This window comes from Squalius cephalus (genome assembly GCF_949319135.1).
Source record: "Squalius cephalus genome assembly, chromosome: 12".
In the NCBI taxonomy this organism is placed as follows: Eukaryota; Metazoa; Chordata; class Actinopteri; order Cypriniformes; family Leuciscidae; genus Squalius; species Squalius cephalus.
The window spans coordinates 12,273,336-12,289,917 of NC_137133.1; the positions used below are offsets into that span (position 1 = coordinate 12,273,336).

The following is a 16,582-nucleotide window of genomic DNA, read 5'->3' on the forward strand; positions in this document are numbered from 1 at the left end:
TTGCTTTTGATTGCAAAACCTTTGCGTTCGCAGAGATTTCTCGGGGGGGAAAAAACATTTCGCGAGCGAATGCAAAGTTTCTTTGGGGAACGCAAAAGCATCGAGATTGGAAGAAAAAATCTATCAAATGTAGCTACATATTTTCCTCTCATCTCATGTTTTTTTTTTCACTTCACCATGTCCTTAAGGGGCTTTGTAAAAACGATTGGAATCACGATCACTACAATTTTTTTCCAGCTGATGAATGATAAAACCATTGACAGCCAATCAGAATCCATCCTGCTTTAAAGAGTTTGAGCATTTAAAGCTGCAGACTACATAACTGCAGCGTGTGCTAATACTAAACAGAACGATGTTGTGTATTGGTGTGGACAATATAGTTATTGTTATAGTTTTAATTGGTGTGCTGTGAACATGTCCTTCCAAATTTGTATGACTTTTTTTCCTCTATGGAATATAAAAAGACTATCTATCTATCTATCTATCTATCTATCTATCTATCTATCTATCTATCTATCTCTTTCCATTAAATGTCAATGGGGTACAATTTTATTTTGGACCCAACTGACATTCACTATACCCTTATATAATGTAATATTTGAGGCACAGACATTTTATGGATATTATAGAGTGCACTCATTCAATCTTGCACCTCATTAAGAAGTGTACAACCGATGTACACTTAACAGCTAGCCGCTAAAGAATACCTATGCACTGTGATCGATGTGTTAATTAAACTGCAGCGTGTCACCAAAAGATGTCGTACCCAGCACTTTGGTCGTGCTCAGTGTCCAAATTCGCTGATTAATTTTCATTCTCTCATTCAATGAATTGGTAATTTAGAGAAAAGTGAATGAGGGAATCAAAGTGAATAAGGGTCCAACTAAAAATGCATCTCAACTGAAAAATAAATAAATATTGTTGTGAACAATGGGGGGCCTTGGAGTCAAAAAGGTTATTTTTAAGGTAAAAGCATGTGGACATTTTTAACTTGAATGTGCAAGGTTTCCTGTGGCAGCCACTTCCAGTAATTTTAGTCGTACAAAAACAGTCCATTGTGCTGCTTGTTGTTGCAATTTGTTGTATTTGTTAATCGCATTTTCATTTATTATTTTAGTCCAAAAATTATAGTTTTGCCATTCGCTGCATTTTGTTATTCGCCTATAGCAGCTAATGAATCGGAAGTCACGCACATTCACAGGAAATAGCTCACTTCCGCATTGATAGGAGCCTTCGAGCCTCAGCTTGTGATCCTTTCTGATCCTGCCTGCTCTTTAGTGTACTCAAATGACCCCAATAGGAAAGTTTGTCAAGATGAATGACAAATGTAGCCTTTGAAATGTAGCCTTGTTTGAAAAAAACGTAAAAAGTTTTTTAACGGCATTCCTAAAATCAGATTGCTTACCGCATACGCTGTTTTCTGCAAACCAACGATCACATTATAACAGATTTAAAAATGTTCCAACAGTTAATCAAAAAATATTTCGGAAGAATGAGATGAAAGACAAGGGGGCTCTAGCAGACTGCTCAGAGCTGTGGATGCTGTCGAGTTCTTATGTCAACACAGCATTCAACTGAAAGAGCCTTTGGCTGGTGCTTGACATCCACCCACAAGAAATCAGTGTTGTGTCAAGGCTGGATCCTACATATGTTCATTTAATGAATCAACAGAGCACAGATGTAGAAATAACTGCCTTTAATGCTTAAATTAAGTGATACTGTGCTGCATTCATTCCCATTCCCAGACAGATTATTTATATTTTATGACCAATACTCAAACATCAAAAGAAGAGCAGTAGATTTGTAAAAGAATACAGTGATGAACAGACTCTGAAGCACCAAAGAGTTTCGCCTAAGGAAAGTGACAGATACATGGGAAAAATAACGAGGGTCCAAACATATACATACAAACAGTAATGTCATTTAAATTATGACATACTTGCAGTGTAAGTACACATAAATGTCTAAGGCAAAGAAAGCTACATTTACAGCAGCTCTGACGAACACTTGTAAATAAGCAGCAGAGAATGGCAAAGAATATGTGCAAATATGTATATCTGGAAAGCGTGTTAAAAAGGAAACCCTATTATATTGTGTGTATGTGTAAACACACTGAGATCTACTGCACATTGTGTAGGGTTTAAAATCTAGCCATTATGCAACTCTAGTTCATTTATATATTATTTGAAATCCATTTTCACTTAAAGTATGCTGATATAGTACATCAAATAAGATCCTTTGTATAGGAAGGAATGAAAGACTTTGGTCCAAAGCAAATAAATACATAAATGAATGCTAATCTATAATTTAGCAGGGATACAGGGCAGGTGACTTCTAACGGGTATCATGGTGTTGTTATTGGAGATCATTTAAAACTCAATCACTGCAGCTGACTACCACTAGAGTTTGGCACATGAGCTAGTTCAGTTAAGAAGTCTCTCAGGCCTCGGCTCCACCTAGTGGAGTGGAGGTCAACAGGTGGGCGGCTCTAGTGTGGATGATAGGCAGACCTAACTGGTGGAGTCTCCCATTCACTCCTGTCCGTAATGAAGACATTCACAGTGATTGGCTGGAGTAGTGCCAACCATCGCCTCTTAGATTTCCGTCCCCGGTCCGACCTCTTTGCTGTCTTCTGTGAGCTTGTCACCTGAAATACAAACACAACATACTCATACATCCCTGCAAATGCATTCGTATCTGATGCTGCAACAGGGCACTTTATGAGCAATATCGAATTCCTGCATTTTTGCATTTCAAAATGTGTCAAACTGCAATTGAAATGTAATAATAAAAAAAAAGTTTTAACTTGGACTGCTCTTTAAATGTTTGGGGTCAGTAAGATTTTTATTGAAGAAATTGATACTTTTATTCAGCCAAGAAATTAAATTGATCAAAAGTGTAAGTAACAGTGTAAGGATATTTTTTCTGCACAACAATAATTCAATCTTTGATGACTGAATAAGTGCAAATCACCTTTATTCCACAAGGTGGCAATGTCTGATACACAATGATCAAGTGACGTTTCGCTTGTAGTTACCGCAGGCAGAAAACAAAATAATAGGAAGGATCATCAGCAAAACTTGAAATGGCTCAGCGATTTACAGCAAAGCAAGTACTGAATGCAATCAAATATTAGTGTCACTGTCACGTGATGGTGGATCTGGTGAAGAAGCTGTCCGCAATAAAAAAAAAAATATTTTAAAGATGTTGAAAATTATGATTTTGAGAATATGTTTGAGATTGCGAATATGATCCAGATGCTGAATGTACTGGAAAATGAGCTCTGATGAGGACAGTGTTTATGGTATAAAACATCTGCTCAAACTGAACCCTTCCAATCTCCAAAAGATAACAAAATATGCTTTATTTTATTCTTCTGTAATTGTTACTCTAATATCAGGAGAGTTTTATGTTATTGCGACAGGTAGAGATCCATCCGTGTTAGATTTAGATCCAGGTTGCTAAAAACTTGAATATGCAATTATGATTGGCAAAACATTCATGCATTTAAGGGTTAAAATAAAATAAAAATCTAAGATCAACATTACATGAATAAAGTTGTAAGGTTTTGAGAATAATAGGCCTTTAAAGACAATAAGTCAAAGTTTTTAAAATAAAGAAAATATTGAAAAGAAATTGAGATTGAAGCTAAAGATAGAAAACAAAATATAATATTAATATGATATTCTTTTCATGCTTTATATGAGCTTACTTGCAGCCTGGGCCTGTTTGTCTCTAGGGTCTTCTGTAGGGCTCAGATCATCAGGAGGCCAGCGGAGTTCCCCGCTCTCTACCTCCCCGCTCTCAGTGGGCTCAACCACGATGGACGGCAAGCGTTTGGAAAGCTTGGGAAACCTTTCATGGGAGTCTGGGAAGATCTATACCATTGGGTCATAAGAAGCCACATTACATGACAGTGTGTTAAAATTATATTTTAAAGTCTGAAAGCCCTCAAAATGACCTGACAATTTTCATGAAACAGCACAATTTGATATTTACTTCTATTCAAGATCTGGGGACCTCTCTAAACCATCCAGTTGGAAGCAGTAGTTCTAACTTTAGCATAAACTTTACAAAACTTAAATTTGTGCTTAAAATAATTTTTTTTTTTTTTGTTAAAATGGGTTTAAGAAAAATCTAATGTTACGCTTTATTTCGATAGTCCACTAATGTTTAATCCAGAAGGGAAGAGAGTACTTTGTGAGAGTGAGTCCAGTTTTGTGCTAGAGAGAAGGAAATTTGCATGCGAGCACAGAGAAGTGTGCGTTATAATAATGCTCTCTTGATATTTGTCATTAAAATAACGCCATACCCAACAGACATTCTACTGACTAGAAGTAACATAACATGCCAACTTATACTTACCGGAACCATAAGACCTAACCCCAACAGTCTACTAAAGCTCTAATGAGAGTTAATTAACATGTAGTTGCAAAGTTACTTATAGTTAGCAGAATAACTAAAGTGGGCCATCGAAATAAAGTGTTACTAAATGAAATTATTCATGATATTATCTAACACCGTGTCCTAACCAGACACATTGCGATAAAATTCCAGCAACAAATAATTTGCAAAATGCGTCAAAATCAATCAAAACCCACAGCCAATCAGAACAGCGTGTGGGCGGGCTCTCGCGTCAAGTGCACTTCACCAGAGAGTAATCTTGACAGCACTCGCAAGAAAATGGATAAGTAGGCCACATAATCAAATTCACAAATATTACACCATTTAAACATTATTAAAAATACATAGGCTACTGAGTTACTAAAATAATCTTTGTCAAAGAACACACTTGTTTGTTCACAGTTTGAACGTTCTTGTTTCCATTTGTTTAATTTCAAGATCTGAGGTGAATTATCCATTGTTGCTTTTACAGCTACAAAGCTTGAGCACTAAATGATATTCAAAGTCACATTACACACTTTTTAACATTAAATAAAGCACATAAACAGTACCTGAGATTATCATTGCCACAAAATAGAAACTGTTTCTAAAATAGAATCGTCACGTGTTGCGTGTCGCCGTCACGGCTGGTTAGGACTAAAACTCTGATTAACATGGAAAAGATACCTTTTATTGCGCGTCACAGCGTAGCGTCGCGTGTAGTTAGGACACGGTGTAAACTTTTTAAAAGTAAATTTATTGTGTTTTATGTGCTTAGAAATATTTACTGGCAAAAGTACAATTAAAAACTATGAAAGCATTTATCCTTGAAAGCATTCAGCACTAATGCCTATTTGAAGTTTTCAGTGCATTCCCATTATAAGCAGTCAGAGAGGAGAATTAAATCTGGTTTTAGTGGACAATCACTTATGAGTAAATATATGGTTACAAAAGCTTCCCCCCAGCAGTTTCATCAAAAATTTCTATTAATGAGGTGTTTGGCATTCACCTCATGCCTTGTGTGAGTTATATAGCCTTGTTTAGAGTTCATGAGAGCATGCAGGATGTGACTCATGTTGCGTAGATGCAGTGAAGTGTGAACAAGAGCATCTTGAGTGTGTATCTGTGTGTTTGCAACATGTCGGGTATTAAGACTAAAAGCATCTGTACCAACTGTGGAAAAGGGTGTGCACTGCCATGTTGGTTTACACAGCACAGAAAGAGCTTACATGACAGAGTGAATGACAGATTCAGACAGGGTTCATTCAGCTAGCATATAATGCCACTGCTTATCCTGTGGTAAAGAACGGGTAATGATGATCGTTTCCTGAAAAGATTGTGACCTTTTGAGTCTCTCTTGAGTGTCTGAGAGGAATCTGAATTCATCCAGCATCAGGCTGTATGAACGAGCATGCATCCGATTGGCTTTTCGTAGCGATGTGAGCAAAATAAAAGGGACTTCAATCAGGCTGAAATGATGGAGCTCAAAATAGATCCACGGAGACCCGTCATTTATCCAGGAGCTAGAAACACACTCAGCATGTATGTCTGCGTGACTATGACTTAAAATATAACCTATTATTTACCTGGCTCTATGGAATACTGGATTTTGATTTGACAATCATGGTATTTAAAGCTCAAATATTTCTGTAAAATGCTGCTTAATGGCCGGTCCACAACAAAAATAAAGATTATTTATTGGCATTAATGGTTCCATGAAGTACCTTTAACATCCATGGAAACTTTACATTGCACAAAAGGTTCTTTATAGTAGAAAAAGGTTCTTTAGATTATTAGAATGTTCTTTACACTAGGGGAAAAATGGTTCTTTTAAGACCTATTCACTGAAAGATTCTTTGGGGAACCCAAAATGGTTCTTTTATGGCATCACTGCGAAAATCTTTTTTGGAACCTTTTTTAAAAGTGTAGTTTCAATAACCGTTCTAATTCTATGAGCAATAGCAACGTCTACACCACAGCTTTGACAATGCATTCCTTTAATTCATCTAAGTAAGAGGTCATGCCGTGACGTATCATTATTCTATTGGTCACGCATTTTCAACTTACGCATGAGCCTATTTTTCATTCGCATATGAACGAATGGAAGTCAATGGAATGAAAAGTGTTGTGTTTTTACAGTTATTGTTTTAGTTATCGTTCTTGGTGTAAACAGGCTTTAACTGTATATTTTCAGCATTCAATACTTCAGTATTATATTTATGGAGAACGTAAACCTTCTGGTAGATGTTTAGATAACTTTGGAGTCCCCAGTTAAAGGAGAACTCCGGTCAATTTTAACATTGAGAGAACAGAGAACAACGACAAAAATCGGTGTTGCCTACACCGTGTTATCCTCTTTTTAAAATTTGCACCCTGTTGACTTCAATGGGGCAAGTTTTAAACCTACTTTTAGCCTCTTAACATCCTTGATGTGTCATTACAAGTGCATAGGTCATGTGAGTGATTCCTTCGGAGTGAACGCGGGTCAATCTGACTGCAGTAGATGTGAAAGATATGAATAAAAATGATATTTATTTAGCCAGCGCTCATACCTGTATTTACATCCTGTTTTCGGTCAAAGTCCATAGTAATCGATTGTCGAGTTCACGCGCATTGGTTTAGTACCTATGATCATGCGCGTGAACTCGACAATCGATTACTATGGACTTTGACCGAAAACAGGATGTAAATACAGGGTGCAAATTTTAAAAAGAGGATAACACGGTGTAGGCAACACCGATTTTTGTCGTTGTTCTCTGTATTGACAGCACTCCAAATGTACAAAAAAATGAGCTCAATGTTAAAATTGACCGGAGTTCTCCTTTAAAGCTAAAAAACATCACTAAGCAAAGCTAGGAACAACGAATCAGAGATTTAAAGAGCTGTATGAGAGAGAACATAAAAGTAGTGTCTGTTTGCACTAAATGCAAATAGCCAATCTTGTTTGCAAAAGATATTGCATCTATTGCTATTTGCACTTAGTGTAAATAGTCTCTGCTGAACTGAAAATGTGTTTCGTTGAAAAAATGTAAGCTAACAAGTCCATAAAAAGTTAAATGGATTGCAGAATAAATTAAATTGCAGAATATATAAAAAAAATATTAAATTGCTAGACCAAGTTTTCTATATTTATTTAACTATATTTCTTAGCAGAACACTAAGCTAATATACATGTAAGATAATAAATTAATTTATTTAAAATAACCCAAATCCAGTATTGGGGAAAGCCATTTTTAAAAGTAATGAGTCACATTATTGCATTACTCCCTAAAAGGTAACTAATTGCATTACTTACTTTTTATAAGTTACTTTTTAAAGTAATGTATTACATTACTTTTGCGTTTCTTTTCTCACCTGGGCTGAGCTTACTTGTTTGTTTTTATAACAAAAAAAAACAAAACAAAACAAAAAAATCTATTTTTGGCAAATTTTGGCATTTTACTAGCCTGGAAATCCAGACCCAAATCTGAAAGATTAAGGGTCTGGCATCGAGTAATGAAAATCCAAGGTATGGTACCAAGCATGCATTTGAAAATCTCACTGCACGCAATTGGATAACACTACGACCAATCACTGTCGTGACTACGCTAGCGCTGTCGTCATCTGATTAGCTCGCCTCTGGCCCGCCTAGTATCATTACTCAATGCCAGAGCAACTCGCTGAGCAAATTCAAATTGTGCTCTCGCGAGAACTCTGGATTTCCATGGTAGCACTTTACACCAAGTGAAATGAATAAACCTCTGGCTGAAGGAAGTGCAAATTCAAGTCTGTACATCAGAGGGCGCAGCTCAAATAAACTTTTCAGCTCTGCTGCCATTCTGGATTGCAAAATAATAGGACGCAGGAGAAGAACACTCTTACTTCAGCAATAAAAAAATTAAACACAAATGTGATCTTTAAAGTAATTTTGCTTATTCATATGGTTGAATCGGATATCAAAGGTTAGCAGCAAAGACACTGGTTAATAAAGTGAGATTAAATACATAAAGTATATCTGTGATATTTAAAATATTTAATTATTGCAGGTTTGCATAATATTCTGAGTTTGCATTTCAGTAAATGCCTTCTCACATTTAACGATGGTTTCCAAACTCCCTGAGGCATTTAACATCCTTTTGCATACCCCCTTTCTTCGACTTTGACTGATTTTTCAGTGGATTTTTTTACCTTTATAAATACCTTTATAAATAAATAATGTTTTAAATAAAAGATGTTCAATAGAGATATATGCAATGATGGTAAATACTAAGTAATACTTTTGAATATTAAACTAAACCCGAATGTAGGTGGCAGAAAGTCACTGTCTTAAGGAGTGAGTGAGTGAATGAGTGAGTGAGTTATTCATTTATTCATTCAGTAAGGAAGCGAGCAAGTGGCAATATTTATGAATGGGTCATTGAATCATTGACTCTCACGATTCTTTCAAAGACGCAGATTTGTTCACAAAACACTGGTGTGTGTTGCAGTTCTTCTGTGGCTTTTGTTGAAACCATTATTTCGCTGCATAATAGAGCAAACAATGATGACAACGATACAGTTTAAAACATCACTTAATATTACCCTTTTGTTTGTTGAACTGTTGTATAAAATCTATGTCAAATGTGCAATCGTGGATATTTGGGAAAATGTTCATTCTTGCTTTTATAATATACAGTATTACCAATCAAGAACTCACACAGGGTATGTGTCTTTATATCATATGCACGCTGCTTGTGTGAATGCAGTCAGTTTTGACTGCGAAAGATGAGGTAATTTGATTGGATGTCATGTATTTGACCTTTTACGGCATTTTGCCTGTTGGAAATACATACTTGGTTTTAAATGTTATTTTAAGGTAGGGTAGGATTAAATTAACTGCGAAATTAAGCATTTTGATCGCATTCCCCCTCTGTCACCTCACGTACCCCAGGGATATGCGTACCCCAGTTTGGAAACCACTGGTCGAGAACTACAATAACCATCAGGTTTACACAGCGCACACAACACCTCTGCATCCAATTTCTCTCAACATGGGGACAGGAGAGATGTCAGTCAATAAATGGGAAAATGTAAATGGGAAAAAGTAACTTGCATTACTAATTTGAAAAAGTAACTAATTACCAATTACTTGAATATGTAATCTGATTATGTAACTCGCATTACTTGTAATTTGTTACCCCCAACACTGATCAATATTTCATGTCCATCCATTTCCTGTTTCTTTCTTTCTTTTTTTTTTTTGGCAAATAGCAATTTAATGTACTACCGCTATCGCAAATTGCAGTTTTTTTAGCCTTGTTCTGTTCCTCTGACTTGAATAAAATAATTTATTTGAATCTCAAGGGAGATCCAAAGGAGTGAAAGCCCACCTGTAAAGAGATGTTCTGTTCCTCAGATGCACCGCTCACATTGTAGTCTCCTACCGCAGAGTCACAGCTGTTCATCACATCCGTCATACTGCCCAGTGTGACACCTACAACAAGTCAGGAGGAAGCACATTTAGAATCTCATAGGCACAGCGTCGCTCGGTCCACTCATTTGCCTGTGAATGAGTGAGAGACTGATTCAGATGAGCCACCTGCAATAACCACAGCTGGGGGGGTTTTCTCATCTATGAAAAGATCTTGCCAAAACCATCCAGCCAATCCATGTGCGCCTATACCATGATTTTATGCAGAGCAAGTCTGTACATAGTTTGTTATTCAAATCAACTCTTCCACCATTTTCGAAGGAAATTACTTTCACGCTCATCAACTTAATTCAAGAGCCAGGATACATTCAGTGGGTAGAAATAATATCAAGGCTGTTCTCCGATTCATTCTAAATGCAAAACTCATCTAGGAGATACAAATTGAATGGTGCTGAGCATCCAATTGTGAGAAGTGGGCTATATGAAATTATTAAATTTTGGTCCCAAAATCTTTGTGTAAATTAAAAGAACCAATACATTTTTTATTCTTGAGGTGAACATCATAAACATCACTTTTCAAAACTTATTCTGTAAAACGTTTATTGGCAGTTATACTATATAAAATTACTTTTGTTTAATGTAACCTAAAGTAGTCAGGTTGGTTCAGAAATTATATAATATCTTTAACTTCAGTAAATCCATGTTAATAATGTAACCACATAAAGTACATTTTTAGGCTATCTACTATTATTAGGTTATGTGTATCTGATTGGTAGAGCAGCGTTCTAGACAGTGCTATTTTTATAAACTATTATATTAATAATTAATATTTTGAATTATTTTTATATTTTCAATTTTATTTTCAATTTATTTAAAATGAAGTCCTCCACTTTAAACTTATTTTATTTCAGCTAGTTGCTAAGGCAACATTTATAATTTTTTTATTTATTTTTTATTCTAAGTTTTCATCTTATATTTATTTTATTTCTAAGAATAGCAACACTGGTTCCAGACAGACTGTGGTCTGACAGACACTCTTACACCAGTGTATGGCGACAAGTGACTGTACGTAATGTACGAATGAGTACGTAATTTATTATTCACTCAAATGATTCATTCAAAAACGCTGATTCAATCAGGAACAATGCAACTGGCTGTCTTTATGAACAAAAACATTCACTGAATCACTCACTCGATTCATTCAGGAGCAAAACATCACTGGGTGTTGCTCAAAAACAAGCAAAAACTCTGTTATGGCCTCGTTTGGAAACATTTTGTTGTAGCGGAGCATTCATATTGCATCTAAAATACAAGGTACTGAGTTGTTTATTAAGAATTATTATGACAGTACTCTTGCTCGTGAGATACTGATTAAATAATACACAGGACAGACTGGTCATATTTACACATGAGTACAGTTGGCTTGCATAAGTCTGCCACACGATTTGATGGTCTGATGTAATGTGGAGCAGCTGGTGGTCCTCAGCCCTCCGCATGGCACATGTGCACACCGTCCTGTGTGAATGACGAAGGCAGGGTGACTAATATGGACATTTACCATGAAAACATGCATTAGCACAATCAACACATGGTATTTGTTTGCTAAAGAATGGGGTTTTATTCGTTAGTTTGTTGTAGTTTACTCTCATAGTGTTTGAACAATGTATTCTGTCATGTAAACCTTTGCTTATAATACTGTAATATTTTATTATTATACTGCTTTAAAGGTGTGCATGTATACAATGTTGCTCGTTCACTATATTGCACATTCATCGTCCCCCCCAAAAAACTGCTTTTTTAATCTGATGACACACATACTATCACCTCATCATTTGCATGGATAAATCCAGTATCCAGGCTTAGCTGATCTGAGATAAGGCTGTGAAGAGACCACAATGATACTTCTCGTGCTTTGATGTAATGAGAAACATCCATGCTCTAAAGCCACACGGTTGACAGATGAAATAAAAGAGTCATTTACTACAGATCAGCCACTTTAAAGATATTTTTGTTTTATCTGAGAAACCTCAATAGAGACTAGAGAGTTTATTATACTGTCATTCATTATCATTTTAGTTTACCCTTGATTCCATTTGGGAACTGGGTGACTCAACTGAATCAAAGGACAAGGGATGCTGTGGAAAAAGTGAGGGTGAACAGATAAAAGAAAGCAGCAATGAGCAGTACCATAAAAGAAAAAGGATTAAAGGACAGTGAAAATGAAACGATGTAGAAATAAACTGTTTGGACCAAAGAACGGCACCAATATGCCTGATGAAACAGACCCTCAAGCTACAATCTTACACACTGCACATAGCAGTTCAAAGAGTGACCATGGCAAATCATCCAAAAATAATTAAATAAACTAAAAGCGCCATTCAGATTAATTAGCACCACACAGATGCTGGATGGCAGACAGAAAAAGAAACTAAGCTGTTTATGTTCTCTGCCTTTAATGTTGGTTGAAAATGGACTGATTATTCATGCTGCTATTATGTTAATGGTGACCAGCACAAATACAGCTCGCTCCCCTGACCCTTGTTAGCATTCAGGCTTTTTCATTGGTGAATGTGAACGGCAAAGACAAAAGGGACTTGAGTTAAGGGATCAAAGGGCTGTGCGTGTGCTTGGTGCCATTTATAGTGAGACAAAGCACTGTAGAAGACTGGCTTTGTAGGCGGCCGCACAAAGACTTCACGTGATCATCAAAATATTTTCGGATGGGTGCAGGTGTTATTGTGGGTCATTGCACTATTGAGTTTCCGTTGTTTTAAAGAAAACCCCATGCTCAAAAAAAAAGTGCACAGTGACTTTTCAATTAAAGGTGTCTCGCTGTGCGTGGCTCTGTGTTTCTGTGAAAAATAGAGATGGCATCTGAATAATTTAACATGACTGGGTGCAGCGACAGACCTCACCCCCTTCCTGGTGACATGGAAAATCGTACTCAAATCTAGGCAAATGACCGATACTGAACTGCAGTCAGCTTAGATCAATAGCAAAACTCTCGTTACCATCACAAACCACTCACACATGAATTAAACATGTAAAATATCACACTAGCTTTAACATAATTGACTGTTGAGCACATTACAACATTCTGACATCATTTACTCACCCTCATGTTTTTCCAAACCCATATATTTCTTCTCTGCAACACTAAAGAAGACCCTCGGTCACTATTCACAAAGTCATTTTTGTATTTTTATCAAAGTAGTACAAGCTTATTCTTGCAAGTTAAAACAGAATTAACTATTAAGGTAAGAGAGATCTTGCCATACTGAGAGTTACGACTAAAGGCACGTTGTTATACACTATTTATTAAAGCTTGTTTTTAAAATAAAAATGAAAAACTCCAACATATATCTCACAATTCTGAATTTATTTCTCATGATTCTGACTTTGCGAAATCACCATTCTCATAACTGCGAAATCACCATTTTTATTTTTTATTCTGTGACAGAAAAACAAGCTTCCATACAATATAGCTGTCAGGTGTATGTTTTGTTGCACTGTGTTTGTTCCTGTCTTAGGGTACGTTTACGCGACGATATTCTTAAAACGGATACGTTTTTCCATTGAGTTGTCCGAGACGACACCATTGTCAAAACGATCCCCATTCACACAGATCCATGAAAAGGACTAAAAACGCTGTATTCTGCTGCCAGGCCATTAGATGGCGATGAAACACTATAGGTGCATGACGTCATCGTCTTTAGAGATTCGCGTTTTGTTGTTTACACTGAGACCATTTTCAAAAACTTGCACTTTGAAACCCGTTTTCAAAAGTTTGCGTTTTCAGGCACCCAAAAAGTTGTTGTCGTATAAACGAGCGGCCAAAACGCATAAAAAGTTTAACGTTTTTAGTTGAAAACTGTGTCATGTAATCAGCCCCTTAACCTAGTTTCTGTGTCACTTTCATTCAGTTCACCTGTTGCTCGTTAATTAACTCATTGGTTCCCTCATTTTTTCTGGTATAAGTACTCCCTGTTTTGTTCAGTTCTTGGTCCTGTCTTGTCTATGTTGAAGTGGTCGTTTTCTGAGTTTCCCGAGTGTTTGGATTAAAAGACTATTTCCTGGAATTCTCCTTTGTTGTGTGCTTCCTTGCAACAGCCACATGTGACGATAGCAAGGCCCAGGTGCCTTTTAAAATTGATAAAAATATTAATAACACAAATGTAAAAAAAATTTGATTGTATTATTTTTATTTTTATTGACCGTTTATGACTGAAATTACCATTCCAAATGACCAGCTGCCAAAATACAATTCCTCCACTAGAATATAAGTATCAATATACAAATAAATGTGATTGGAATTTAACTGAATGTGAACTGAATATCCTGGACAATTATTAACCAATAAGCATCCAGACCGGATCTCTCTGTTGTAGATAGACCACTTTATCCAACAAAGTATGAGATAAGACTAGCCTATAAAAAGGCAATTTAAAAAGATTATGGTACTGATTTGATTTCAGAGATACTTGTGTAATGTGTAATCAGTAACGTAACACCGTAAAAGGAAGAAATAATACAGTACGGGTTTAGAATGGCATGAGTGTGAGTGAATGATGACAGAACATTCTTAACAATAAGGGTTCTTTATGGGCATCTGTGGTTCCAGGAAGAACCATGGAAACTTTCCATTGCACAAAAGGTTATTTAAAGTAAAAAGGTTCTTTAGATTATTAAAATGTTTGTCACACACACACACACACAAAAATCGGTTATTTTATGAACTATTTCCTGAAAGGTTATTTAGGGAACCTAAAATGCTGATTTTTTAGATAGCTACATATAAAGTGTACTATTCCTTTAAAATTTAAAAGGCATGCTAAAGCAGTTGCTGGTAATACTATATAATATACTAAATCTGAATGCATAATGGTAATAGAAATAAAAGTAGTAGCCTATATTTGACAGTTATTTTCATTAGAACACAATTGGTGACAGAATAGCACTGACATGAATTTCAAGAATCAAGAACTGCGGGTTTTCGTTTCAATCTTTAAAATATTGCGTAAGCGTAACCTCAGAGACTTGCTTTCAATAGTAGGCAATATCAATTTGATCAATCGCACAAGGCAATGCATCTTTCTCAAAACACGAAAATATCTCACATATCATGCAGTAGAAACCTGGACCACTTGATGCTGATGAATCCTTTGAGTGTTCGTCAGAGTCAGACAGTTTCTGAGTTCAAGCTCAAGCGCACATTGTGCACGGCATTTGTACGGCTGATGTGTAAAGTGCTTACCTGTAGCCTTCAGAAGTGTTGTCCCTCCGTGTAAAGCTCGTGACTGTTCTTTCCAGTGGATGTGTGTGCTAGACTCACTCAAGTCAGATTCTCCCAGACTGAAGCGCTGCTTCTGTTACCTCAGAGCGCGCGACTGAGATAGCGACTGTAATTTCACGCGCACTCACCCAAGTCACAAGAGCACGTGTGTGTGTGTGTGTGTGTGCGCGCGCGCGCGCGCGGGAGAGAGAAACCTCTGTCAATTCACGATGGTTTTAACATGCAGAGAGTTTAGTGTACATTACTATTAAACATAACATAAGATGTTGGATATGGTCTAATTGCAATCCTTGTTAAAATATGTATAGCTAGGCCTATGTAGGAATTATAAATAAATATAATAATGGTTTATGAAATATTGAATCTCACCTCGTGTCCAGCAGTGCTTTTAAAAGTAAATGGTCACATTTTCACATTTATCCTCTGAAAATCCTGACTTAACATCACTAATTTAAATAATTGTTCTAAAAATATACAGGTGAGCTAATTGTTTTTATTCAATATTAATACACAAACAAAATTAGTTTTAAGGGCTGGATCAAGTAAAAAATAGTTTATTCTTGTAGATAGTATTTTCTGGATTTTTACTTAATGATATACTGTGTATCTACTCATTGTTTATTAGTATTGCCTGTGATTCCTCTGCATCATGCATTTCCTAAACACATATATGTGACACTAAAGTAATGCAAGTTACTTTGTTTTCCCATTTATTGACCTCTCCTGTCCCCATGTTGAGAGAAATCCTGTGCGCTGTGTAAACATGATGCTTATTAATTCTAGACTAAATGTGAGCATGCATTTACTCATCTCGCTTGCACAAAAACAGATTTAGGTCTGGTTTTACAGACAGGGGTTACATTAACCAAGGATTAAGCTTTAGTTCAATTATAGCATTTAAGTAGCTTTTATAAACATGCCTTAAAAAACATTACGGGTGTGCATCTTGAGACAAAAAATGGCACTGACATATTTTAAGATAATAGTGCAAGTTGCTTTCAGTTAAAACAGCTCAAACATGCTGGGACTAGGTTTAGGCCTGGGTTTAAGACTTAGGTTTAAGGTTTAAGCCCTTAATCCTCAGAATTTTACGCATACACTCTCAGAAAAAAAAGGTACAAAAGCTATATTATGATTAAAATATGTTAAATTACACAAATATGTATTTAATCTCACTTTATTAGCCAATTTCTTTGCTGTTGAAGCGCATTACTTTCCATAAGAAGTATAAGTATGGTGCAATTAGTTACTTTTTTAAACAACTTTATTCAGAAGTCTAACAACTATAAAACTAACTGCATGACCTTAACGCTTAACAATTTCAGGTAACATTGGATTATATAATCACAACATTGAGAAAATTCAAATTCAAATTTGCATTAATGAAAACATTTATAAAATACTCTATAAAATACAGCCAAACTTCACTAAAGTACATATTTGACTAGACTTTTGTTTTTGTACTTTTTACTGACCTTAATAACAGCTGCAACACCATATAACCTAAATCCAATCCA

At 36.0% G+C, this 16,582-nt stretch overlaps 2 protein-coding genes across 2 annotated transcripts in view; both read right to left on the reverse strand.

Annotated features, from left to right (window-relative positions):
* tnfaip2a (tumor necrosis factor, alpha-induced protein 2a) overlaps window positions 1-16,582 on the reverse strand; it is a 66,468-nt gene that overhangs the window by 47,849 nt on the left and 2,037 nt on the right. The window lies entirely within an intron of this gene.
* LOC307168778 (protein LBH) lies at window positions 1,683-15,195 on the reverse strand. Its single transcript, XM_079889017.1, has 4 exons — window positions 15,027-15,195; window positions 9,732-9,835; window positions 3,713-3,878; window positions 1,683-2,647 (listed from the first exon to the last, which is right to left on the reverse strand). Exons 2-4 carry the CDS (start codon window positions 9,816-9,818, stop codon window positions 2,595-2,597), a joined length of 306 nt encoding a protein of 101 aa, XP_079745143.1. The 5' UTR covers window positions 9,819-9,835; window positions 15,027-15,195; the 3' UTR covers window positions 1,683-2,594.